Source organism: Lepidochelys kempii, chromosome 1 (assembly GCF_965140265.1).
Source record: "Lepidochelys kempii isolate rLepKem1 chromosome 1, rLepKem1.hap2, whole genome shotgun sequence".
NCBI classification, from domain to species: domain Eukaryota; kingdom Metazoa; phylum Chordata; order Testudines; family Cheloniidae; genus Lepidochelys; species Lepidochelys kempii.
In genome coordinates, this window is record NC_133256.1 from 150,532,963 (window position 1) to 150,545,432 (window position 12,470).

At 42.9% G+C, this 12,470-nt stretch overlaps 1 protein-coding gene across 1 annotated transcript in view; it reads left to right on the top strand.

Annotated features, from left to right (window-relative positions):
* The first annotated feature begins 239 nt into the window (after positions 1-239).
* The window catches only part of CYBB (cytochrome b-245 beta chain), a 34,742-nt gene continuing 22,511 nt past the window's right edge, over positions 240-12,470 (top strand). Inside the window, exons 1-3 of the mRNA XM_073358198.1 lie at positions 240-359; positions 3,411-3,506; positions 5,344-5,454. Of these exons, the coding sequence (XP_073214299.1) occupies positions 315-359; positions 3,411-3,506; positions 5,344-5,454 (252 nt within the window). The 5' untranslated portion in view covers positions 240-314. The remainder of the gene's footprint in view (positions 360-3,410; positions 3,507-5,343; positions 5,455-12,470) is intronic.

The window sequence follows — 12,470 nt, forward strand, 5'->3', positions numbered from 1 at the left end:
TGACACCATGATTTCAGGCAGAAACACCCTCCAGTGACATTTGTTTAACCCAAAGTAATTCATACACAAGAGAAAAATGTCAATTTCAAGCTCTCCTTATTTAAGGCTGGGGTTTTAAGATGTTGTGTTTGTAGAGATGTCAGGAAAGATACAGCAAATTTAAACCATTGCATGGGCTGATGGTTAGCTAATTTCTAGATGAATGACAAAGGAAACAGGTTGCATCAAGGCAGCTGCTCTCACTTCCTTCTGTGGGGAGATACTCACATTGCCTGAAAAAGAACAAAGCCAGTGTGCACTCTGTCCCAGCAAAGATGGGCAACTGGGTGGTGAACGAGGGACTCTCCATCCTTGTTATTGTAAGTACAACACCTTATTGTGATTCACATTTGGCCACACGTGTTGTGAGATTTGAAATATGCTGATCACTTTGAGTCAGTTTTAACGTATCTGATATTGTGGCTATGGGTAAGCAATAGAACCTGAAGAGAATTACTGGGTGAAATCCCAGAGGTCCTTAGTAGTAAAGTGCCATTGACTTCAATGGGGCCAGGTTTTCATTTTGTATTTTAAGTCTCATTTGATTAGTTATATGTATGTAAGTGTTTGGATGGGAGAGTGATCATGGCATGAGAGAGAGCTAATAGCATTACATTACAATGTAAATTCTGAATGAAAGTAAAGAAATACTTTATCAGACTAGCTAGAAATAAGTGCTAATGAAACTGAATTTATATAATGTACAGTGCTCAGTGTAGGCTATTTATATCAGAGTGGCAGATTCTGGGATTCTGCATGTGGGGATCCTTTAAGATTTGCTGTGCTTGACTCTTGCATGAATATGCAGTGAAAACAATGCTATATCATTCTAGCCAGTGGGTTCAATTAGCTCCAGCCAGGATATAAAAGTGGTTGGAATCCCTCTCATGTGTAGGGGAGCTAGGGTCTGGGACAGAGAGATCATCCTGGAAAAGCCAAACTTGGAGAGGAAAACTTAGATGGGGGTTTAATAAGTGAATGTTCTATTTGATTTATTAATAAAGCCAAATGCCCCCAAAAGACTAGATTCAGACTACAGAGCCTGTATGTTCGCATGTGTGTATATATAAGCAGCAACACACGTACTAGAAGCAGGATGTGAATTCAACCTTGATTCCTGTTATGTTCCTGTATTTTTCTTTTAAACAGTTGATTGCTAGCCAGATATCTTAAAATCTGACTTGATATACAGTGCAATTATGAGAAATAGCTAATTGATTCTATTTCTTCAAAAGAGTTACTAGAACTGATTTTTAGATTTGCTTTCCAAATGTCTAAAAATAACGTAATAATGCTGATGATCATAGAATATCAGGGTTGGAAGGGACCTCAGGATGTGTAATAGGTTTATTAAATGAATAGCGATAAACTAGTCTGGAAAATCATAGGTCCTGATCTTGCAAATACTTTTGAATATGCTTAATTTTATAGACCTGAACAGTCCCACTGAAATCAATGCTCAGGTGCCTAAAATTAAGAATGTGAGCAAGTGTTTGCAGGATCAGGGCTTTAATCTACCTGTGGCAAAAGAAATGATACTTTCATATTTAAAAGCTCAGCTGCTCTTTTTTTTTTTTCACAGTAAAGAGCTTGTCTTAAGAAAATATTAATGATACAAAAGATATAGATATTCAATTCTGTAATAAGTTACAAATAACTAGTCACGGAATTTGTTGCCAGATGCTATTAAAGCTAATATCCTATATACCAATAGGAAAAAAGTAGACTTAAAAATGTAACATTTGTGCTTGCTGAAACGTGAACCTGTGTAGTCAGAAATGGATTGTGCCTGCCATTTACTGTTAATTACTGTCCGTAAAGATATCAGTAGCTAGGACACATTTAAAAATGCAGTTTGAACATCCCGATGGCTTGACAAATCAATGTATTGTGCTGTCATGGTCAATGCTTCAAGTAAGCAAAAGCTCACAGGAGCTGAGCTCTGGCATCTCTCCCTCACAAGAGCTGAATATTAGCTGAATTAAAACAAAAGTATATTTTCACTAGAGTAAGAAAAACGAGGAGTTATTTGAAATAGATTGAAATAAAAATAAGGGAAGTTGTAGAGACAAAAACAAGCCAAAGGAAAGCTTCTTTAGAGGGTCTGATTGGAACAGTGTTCAGCACTGTTCACTGTTACAGTATTATATGCTACTTGGGTGTTGTTCCCCTGGCTAGACTTGTAATGCAGCCTTAGGAGTTCTTCTGAACTTTTCTTCCTGCTTTGCACTTCCTCTATAATCGAGATCTGGGGTCGGATTCTCCTCTCCCACATTCCAGTTTTACACTGGTGGAACTTCATTCCCTTCAGTGGTGTCACTCCTGATTTACCCTAATGTAAGCGGGAGGAGAAACAGGCCTTCAGGGTCTAGGTTGGCCCCAGGCTTTATCACAATGCTAGTGAGGGCCAGGGCCCATTGCAGAAGCAACACCTGAATCCTTAGGGTGGGAGTGTGGCACTATAATTTCTACCACCCCTAACCCCCAACAGAAGGTTTGGTTCACCCCCAACTCTCTGTTCCCTCCTCTCCATCCCTCCCATGTGTTTCTTTCCCACCTGGTAAATCCACCTGGGGCAGGGCACAGGGGTGCAAGCTGCCCACAGCCCCCAGCTATTGCTCTGTGGGACTTGAAGCCAAACAACTATCTCTAAAACTGGGTAGGGCAGGCCTGATGCAGCTTTAACCCCTGGCTCCTACAAGGGGAAATCTGACTGAAGACCTGCCATTAATAATAGTCATCAGCTCAACCATGCACACATGGCCTCAGGGTCACATGTACCTCACAAAACCACCTGAGCTAAAGTGGACACTCAGTAAGCTGCTGTAGTACTGTGGCTTATTTCCTCCATAGGCTACAACCTTTGAGAGGGTGGTCTAATCACATACACTTAAGAAGATCTGATGTTGCATCCAATTCAGGGCAATGGTATAAATATATGTTAGTCAGTACGTGTAGTCTTAGGGAAGATACTTGTAGCACAGTAAGCTCTAGGGATATTTCACTAGTGTATATGCCTGGAGAGGAAACGGGATTTAATGGGGATGGGAGACGGGGTGGAGTGTGGGGAAATTATAATCTAGAATAAAGGGGTAGTTAAGAAGAACTCCTGCCTGGGCTTAGCACAAAATAATCATAATAAAAAAACACCTTAATCACTACCCCTGAGGAAATGGCAGCCTCCATTCTATCAAAGAGGTAAATAGGGGTGAAGATTTTAAGACCAGAAAGAGTTACTAGATCATCTAGTGTGACCTCCTGAATACCATAAGCCATAGAATTCCATCCAGTAACTCCTATATTGAGCCCAATTTGTGTCTGACCAAAACGTATCTTTTGATTGCATCCAATCATGTATTTTTCTCATTCAGCTTGTGTGGCTGGGGTTAAATGCCTTCCTCTTTTGGTGGTACTACGGAGTATATGATGTTCCAGTCAAATACCACTATAGCAGAGTGCTTCTTGGGGTAAGTACAGCACGTGCATTACCACGGCATATAGTGAACAGATACAATTGTAACTAAGCCTTCCTATTTTGTCCTCAATTCTATTTGGCAGAGAGAGTAGCAGTTCAAAAACTCATACAAACAGATAATTGAACACACATGGTGCTTTCAAACAGAAAAATGGAATGCAGAGCAGACAAATCCCATTCTAGAGATGTCTTCCAGGAAGATTCACACTCCTTTTAATTAAAAAAATAGAACACCTATTGTGACTGCTTTATTAAGCAGAAGCAGTGCAAAGTATTGCCCAGGAATATTAAAAAAAGAAAGTTATCTTAATCATTTTTTTCATAATCATTTTTCTATCTTGAAATGAATAGTTTACACAGCTGTTTGCCCGCAAGACTAGTTGTCATTTATGATTATATCAAAATATAGCTGTATATAAGACCCTGGAGTACCAAATGTAATCAATTGGCTGAGATAGGTCACGTGACCTATTAAACTAGTTTCCAAAGGTTTCCGATCACATTACCGCATTAGGCACGATAAAACAGGCTGTTGCTAAAGCCAATTTGTGAGATGCTGCAAGAGATTCAAACCAAGCTGATTTCTATTAGTATTTTTATATTCTACAGAGAAGTCAGTAATGGGGATTGCTCATATTTTTAAAAAAGGGATCACAGTAGAACCTCATTATTGCAAAAATTACTGTTGGCTCTGAGTCATAAAACAATATGATATTTTCCACACAGTTACTGATTTGGTTCAACAAAGCTGGGAATCTTGCTCAAACGTATTGGTCAAATTCTGCTCCTATTTATAAGGGTGCAATGCCCTTTGAGGGTGCTTCTGTAACTGAAAGGAGAATTTTTCCAAAATTGCTCATTTGTTCGTCTCTAAGGTGCCACAAGTACTCCTTTTCAGTCTGAATGGAGATTTACAAATTGTTCCTCCATCCTTAATAAAAAAAAAAAAAGAAGCAAGCTGCTTTTTTTTTTTTTTAATGCTCTTTGCTGAAGTTGTAAATCTGAAACCATGAGGAATATGATGATCAATACAAAGTTTTCTTTTAAAATGGCACTGGTCATAAAAAGAAAGAAACCTGTATTTACAGAAAATCATTGGATTAAATCTAGTCCTGGTTTCTTTTTTGAATATACATATTATAAGATACAGTTTCCTAGTATGCTGTACCCGTCTTCATCTAACTCCCTACCAGTCTTCAATAAGACCAGATTCTAATAGCAGTCCCCCACCTAATGGCTAACTGGTTACATCTGCTCTGTGTTTGGCCTCAGCTGTCAGACCTAACAATGAACCTTTAAAATAATGAGATAATTTAAACACTGAAAAGAGAAGCAAGGCATCTCTGTGCTGCTATATGTGTGTTCAACTGATCTGTAGAGACCAGTACTCGGGTGAAATTTAAAAGACATCCTTAATTCTCATTTGTACTCGGGCTAAGTGTAAAGAAGTTCTAGGGTGGGTGAGCATCAGGACTAAGGGTACATCTACAGTGCCGCGGGGAGTGAGCCTCCCATCCTGGGTATACAGACGCGCTAGCTCTGCTTGAAGTAGTGTGCTAAAAATAGCAGTGTGGCTGTTGCAGCATTGGCTAGGTTGGACTTTGGGCAGGGGCAGTGAGGCAGGTTTGTACTTGGCAGCTAGCCTGTGCTTCCATCCATGCCATGATGGCTGTACTGCTATTTTTAGCATGCTAACTCAAGCAGAGCTAGCATGTGTCCCTCTGCCCAGGCTGGGAGGTACCCTCCTTCCCAGCTGCTGTGTAGACATACCCTTAGTTTTTTACTCCATGTGCTGTACTGATTTTGCCCTATGTTACATTGCATTACAGTCTGCTTTGGCTTGGGCACGAGCACCTGCAGCCTGTTTGAATTTCAACTGCTTGCTGATTCTGCTGCCAGTCTGTCGAAACCTGCTCTCCTTCCTCAGAGGATCCAGTGCGGTAAGATGAAGAAAGATTTTCAGAATACTTGAGAGCCAGAAGCCCACGTTACTGAGCTTGAGTTTCCCAAAAGTATTTTCCTTTTTATGTGCCCCTTTTCAGAAGTAATGAAGTCTAGAGTTTTGCCGTGGAAGAGAAGTGAGGGTTATACATTGAGAACAACTAAACCACAAAGGCCTTACTTTCAAATGTCATCCCTGAGTTTCACCCATTTATGCCAGAGATGAATTTGGCCCCTGGCTTCTAACTTTGTGCCTGCAATTTTGAAAGAAAGACAGATATTTTCAAAAGCTGTTAGAGCTGGATTTTCACACTTGATCCTTCTATTATATTCTCCTTTCTCTGCTCTGCATGGTTTATGCCAGACTCAGCCTAAAATTGCTTAACAGCCTTCTGACCTTCTCCGGCCTATGGAGCACAGGTGCAATAGGCTGCACATGAGAAGCACCACTAAGTGGCGTTCCGTGCTAACTGAAATTGTGAGTGGTCTTCCATGGTAGCCCTAACCAGTGCACACTGCAGCAATCTAGCAATCAAGACATGGATAACTGAACTGAGAGGAAAATATTCTATCCAAGCACAAACCTATCCTTGGCTACTACAGTCAGGGCTTGCAAACCTTACTAACACAAAATGTTCAAATGAGAAAGGAGTTACCATCTCATCTAGTTACTTCTCCTCCCAACCCTATCCTATCACCTCCAATTTATCTGAATTGTATTTGGTCACCTTGTTCTCATCCAAAGCTACCGGCAGGCACTGGGAAACTAAAGATGCTACTCTATCATGGGCCAATGAAAGAGAATCACAGCACTGTTTCACACAAAACATCTTATCATCCCTCTTATTTCTTCCTGTACTCTTCAGCACAAACACGTACATACCTAGTGGCTCCAGTTCAAGGATTTGATTTAGCTCTGTAAAAGCCTTCTAAGATTTCATGTCTTAGAGATGCCTTCCCTGCTTACAGGTCATCCCAAGGGTTGAGATCAGTTGGGACTTTCTTACCACGTTTCTCCAGGTCTCCTACACAGATTTTTCTCAGTAGGCAGCCCTCAGACCAAGACTGTTAGCCTAAAGACTGCGCTGCAAGGTTTATCCAGGCCTTTGCATGAGGCTGGTGGGCTGAGTGTTTGTAGGCTAGAAGGGGTTCTTTTATAGTTGAAGGATTTGTTTGTTTTAGTGATATTTATAATAAATGCAGCTACAACAGGTCTTGTGAATAAAACGAAAAATAAATGAGGAGTTTGGCCTCATCCTGCCCTGGAACATGGAACATTTTCCCACGTCACCAAGTCACTACAAAAGGTCAGACACTTCGGCACAGCTTTTAGTTTTCATGTTGAGAGAGACCCAGGACTCAAATAGCAGAGGTGCTGCTTGCTGGTCATTCTTCCGTTGACTTGGCAGAGCTGTGTGGGCAAATACTTCCTCGGCATCTGTTACATTATGCTTGGCTCAGGCTATTACTGTTAGTCCCATCAGTTTATGGGCAAATCTAGAAACTACAAGATGGGGTCTTCCAGGCTAAAAATCTAACTTTAATACAAAAAATGCTTTTAACTTATAAGAGTTAAAATTGGAGTAAATGTCCAGCCTCCATGTCTCTGCCATTGCTTCATAAGCAATGTGCTATGAGTTTCACTTCTCATTTTTCAGATAACTTGTTCTTTCCTAATGGCGAGTAACACTTATTTACTGAGAAAAGGGGAAAAGAGCTCAGAGTTGAGAAAATTAAAAAGATTGTACAATCTCTTTCCTATAGTTATGCCAAAAACTGAACAGCACAGTTGTTATGGGTTATCAGATGAAGTGTCATTTAACAGCATCTAAGGTTATCCGGTCTTATGTCAGATACTATTTTATTCCAGCATTATATAGACTTTTACAACTACATAGCACCTGATGCATTATTTACATATTCCAAAATTCCACTGATTTCATTAGGAACATGTGGAAAAATACTATGCAATCATGTAATTTAAAACTGTATCATAAAGCATGTGCACCAGGAGGTGACTTAAGGTTTCACAGGAAACCTTAAGACTGCTTGACTTTGCAACCTGAATGTTCTTTTTTTTATTATTATTACATTTCCTAGACTTTTAAAAAAAGAGAAATGGGAAAAAAAAATCTACCCACAGAAACTTAGTTATACTCCACGTGTTGTCAGCAGGGTATGAACCCAAGACTTTCACATTCACAGTACAGACTTCTACAACTTGTGCTCACAGAGTAACTGGTAGAGGTGGAAGCAGGTTATCCTTTATGTGGAATAACCCCTAGAGAAGGCCATAATACACACTTTGGCAATGGGTTGTTAGACAGCAGTAAAATATTACTCCTGAGAGAATTCAGCACCAAAAAATTAAAAATACCATGCACAATATTTTAAAATTCTCAAAATTCTGCACATTTTATTTGTCAAAATAACACAATATAATCATACCTTTCATTTTCAATTATTTGCTGACCAGCATTGTGAAATAAATTACCAAAAGAATTGAAAATGGTGTGATTTTTATATTGTTGTGTTATTTTGGCAAATAAAATATGCAGAACTTAAAAATATTTAAGTTTTTGGTGCAGAATATTTTATTTTTGGTGTAGAATTCCCTCAAGAGTACCAGGGTGGTGCTGTGTGGTGCAATCTGGGTGTGGCATCTTGGTGTGGGGGGGCCGGGTGCGGGGTGGATCTGGATGCACAGGGGTTCATTGTGGGGTTCTGGGTGCAGGGGGGGATGGGACTCTGCAGGAGAGTCTAGGTGAAGGTGGTTAGGGCTCAGTGGGGATGGGGTTCTGAGTGTGAGGGCCTCAGTGGGGGTCTGGGTGCTGGGGGAGTGGGACTTGGTGGTGTGGAGGTTAGGGTGTAGCTGGTTGGAGCTCAGTGGGGTGGGGTTCTGGGTATAGGCAGCTCCCGATGCAGGGGGTGAGGCTTGGTGGGGTGGGGGTTGGCTGCAGGGGGCTCAGTGGGGAGGTTCTGGGTGCAGGGACGTCTGGGTGCAGGGGTTTCCTGATGCAGGGGATGAAGCTCAGTGAGGTGGAGGTTCTTAGGGGGATTGATGGAGGGGCATTCAGGGTGCGGGGTGGGGCATGTGGATTGGCAGGGGGTTCAGATGCATAGGGTTCAGGCAGACAGGGGAAGCAGATCCCCAGACAATGACCCCTCCCCCCATGGCTGAGAAGCAAAGGGGCCAGGAAGTGGGGGAGGGGGGACAGGTCACTGTGCAAGGAGCTGTTCCCCTGTCTGCCCAATCCGTGTGCATCTGGACCCCCCCCCATCAGCTGAGCCTCACCCCTCCCACTCCCAGAACCCACACCTCAGTGAGCCTCACTCCCTGCACCCAGACTCCCCGGCTAACAGCCTCCCCACAATGCAGAGCTTCCTGCAGCTGGGGGAGGTTTCTGGGGGATTGATCTGACCCAGCCCTGGCTGCTCCATGCAGGGAAGGGGGAGGGGGAACGCCATCTTTGTCATTCTCCTCCCCCTGTCCCCTCCAGCCCAGCTGGGACTAATGTCTCTGGGTGGCTGGGGCATCCCCAGACCTTCCCACCCCACCCACAACAATGACTTACCTCTCTCCTGGCTCCTCCAAGTGCCCAAACAGATGTGCCCATGCTGCCAGGAAGGGGAGAGTGAGCACTGGTGCAGCTTCTCTTTTCTTCCCCGCAGAAACCATTTTTCTGTGGGGAAGCAAAGAAAATCTGCAGGGGGGACATGTTTCTGCATGGGTGCAGTGGTGCAGAATTCCCCCAGGAGTAAAATTTTGAACTTCAGGATTCCTGGGTACTCTTCCAGGCTCTCAGAGAAGAGTGTAGTCTAGTGGCTAGAAAAGTGGTTAAAGGTACCATAGCCACACTTTCTTTCAGGTAGAAATACTTGGTTAAGTGGCTGGGCTTTGGTTTGCTATTTTAGAGCTCTAGGTTCTATTTCCAATTCTCCCAGAGGTGCCCTTCTGTTTAATAGTTGTTGCAAAGCACATAGAAATATTAAAATCAGCCTGTGAAAGAGGTGGAATTTGAATTCATGGGGCCAGATTCTCTGGTTTGCTCTATTCCCCTTCCATCACTGGAATGGTGTAAATGGAGTGGAGACTGGTTACATCCCCATCACTTATGTAAGCAGTGTCAGGATGAGCTCCACCCTGACATCTGGTGGTGAGGTGTGGCAAGTTGTGGAAAAGAACTTCAGGGGCCGATCTCATTTGCATAGGCACACCCACCACGCCTAGAATGAGACCATAGCTGCCCAAATGGTCACTTTGGCTGCTGTGGGATCCCCAGTGTCTCTGGTATTGGGGCAGGAAGAATAAATTGTTATTACCCTGATTATGGGAACTGTGCTTGGAACTGTACGTGGCCTTTTGTTACGATGGAGGGATTCACCATCATCTAAGTAGCACTCGCTAGGCAAGGGTCATGGGTTCCAAAACTGTGTGAATGGAGAGAGACTGGGGACAAGTATTAATACTTGGTGGCATGGGCCCCTTGGTGAGGGCCTTACATGCTGATTGCACTTCCTCCTCTCTCCACTGTGGAATATCAGAGCTAATTTTGATTTCATTAGAAGTCTAGTTATAGGCTGCTGAGCTCACTTTGGGCTGACAGTGCACCAGCACTGGGGCTCCCCTACTACAAGCTGAATTCACCTAAGAGCTGAAATCACTGAGTGTTGTGTTAAGTAGTGGGGGAGCCTGAAGATATATTGTGGAGCAGTTTGCGGGACGGCTGGTGAAGCAGTTCGACATGGCGCAGTGTGTGGATGGCAGGAGCTGCTTGTGGGCCGTGGAGCTGAGTGAAGGAGTTCGTGGGGCGGCTGGCGGAGCGGAGTGCAGCTGAGCGAAGGAGTTCGTGGGGCGGCTGGTGGAGCGGAGTGCAGCTGCGCGAAGGAGTTATGGGGCGGTCAGCTTCAGATCACGTAAGGTGCCTCTTACCCCCGTCCCATTTCCACCCAGGTTGGGAGGTAAAGCTCCGCCGATAAGCTTTCGAACTCTGGGGCTGCCCTGACCAGGGACAGAGACTTTTGGGGCATTGGACTTTTGGGGTTGCTGGACTCAAGAACCAAAGGGAAAAGGGCATGCCCCAATTTGCCTGGGGTGGGGTTGTTTTTGCTCATGGGTTGTGTTATGAATCCGGTTGGTGGTGTTTCCCCAACATAATGCCACATTGTTTCTCTCTGTTATTAAAAGACTTTTGCTACACTCAGACTATGTGCTTGCGAGAGGGGAAGTATTGCCTCTTGGAGGCGCCCAGCGGGGGTGGTATATATTTGTCCCAGGTCACTGGGTGGGGGCTCGAGCCGGTTTGCATTGTGTTATTGGAATGGAACCCCTAGATATTGAACCCGGCCCTTGTTGCTGCCAACTCTGACGGGCAGAAGGGTTACACTTATGTAAAAACTGAACAGTAAGTATTATTGTCCTAATGTAAAATTATTTTCCTGTGGTAGTTCTTTCCCTGAACTGTGACAGATTAGCTAGTATCAATCAAGATTAAAAGCCAACTCCTGGTGTTAAAGAAATAATGAAATTAATTCCAATAAGACAAGGGTTTCGTTGTAAATTGGACCTTCTGCTTTGAGCACTAAACTGCTCACTCCTTGAGATGTGCAGCTCATCTTGTCTTGTGTCCCTGTAAAGCTGTCTCTCCTCTGTTGTTCAATGGTTGGGGCAAATCCTGCTGGTCTGCTGGCTGCTGTAGCCAGGTGGTGGGAGTTTCTTGCTGCTACACCCAGTTAACAAGTGTTAGGACCCTGCAGATTCATTTCTCAGTGAGGCATATGGGACTTGTGAATTGTCCCCATGACTGGGTTGGATTAGATGCCTTGAGGAGGGAGCTAGGGCCCTACAGAGGGAGATTGTACAGTAGGACTCCTAGGGCAGTTGGAATTTATTTAATTTGAGATACTTAGTCATAAGAAAGTTATGACAGGAAGAAGGGGTTTTTTTATCTTATGCAAATTTTGTGCAGTCCTAGATTGGAGCAGGCTGGGGAATCCTGCAGCTTACCTGCTGTCAGTCTTTTTTTAAATTAATTGCATTCAGGAGATGTCAGCGGCATAACGATTACTACAGAAAGTATGACTATATCCTATTTTGTGACTGAAAAATTTCCTAAAGAGTGGGTTTCTTGCCACCCAAAGCTTCACAGGGGTTTGGGGTGGAGGAGTGGTTTTATTTGTTTGTTTTTTTTAAAAGGTGATAGTTCAATAACACTGCGACGGAAACCTTTCCCTAAACCCACAAAAGAAATGTTAATGTATAATTGAAAGAATAATTGAGTTCTCTATGTACGTCAAGTGGCAGGAATTCTGCTTCTTTTATTGAATCAACATGTATTCTATCAAACAGGGAAACACTGTACAGCCATCGCTGTGCTTCACAGATTGGCCTTTTAAAACAGGAAGCTAAAGAGTTCAAAGTTCCTCTTTGTACAGTCTAGAGACAGGCATCCAGGAGCAACACTTTTCTATTACACTGGTTTTTTTTAACAGCGTTTCCAATTATGTATTTAAAATAAAGTATTGGAAGGCCAGTCTCTCCCGTCAGTTTATCACCATGTGACTGGTGAAGTCAGCAGGGTAGCAGTAGTGTGTGAGGAGGATTCGTCCCCTAATGTAGGTTACTATAACAGCTAGAAAATAGTCAGACAAGAGAAGTGTGGTTAAATCATTTTCCAAATGCTAGTCTGAAACTACCTTTATTAGTATAGTGAATGTCCATGATAGATTGAGAAATGGACTGGTGTGGAGGACCAAATTCATTGCTGGTGTAATTCCATTGAAGTCAATGATGTTGCATCAGAAATTAACCTACCCTGATATTTTTTTTTCCTCTCTCTTTCCCACATTCCTTCTGTCCCCAACCTCTCTTTGTTTTATTCCTGGAAGGTATATGAGATCAACCCTGCTTTATTGGTACAGAATTGTAAGGTGTCCTCCCAATTAGCTGTAACGTACTTCGTCCACGTCTTCAGTTTTATTTGTTTAAAAAAAATCCAAGAATTTTTCAGTGTTT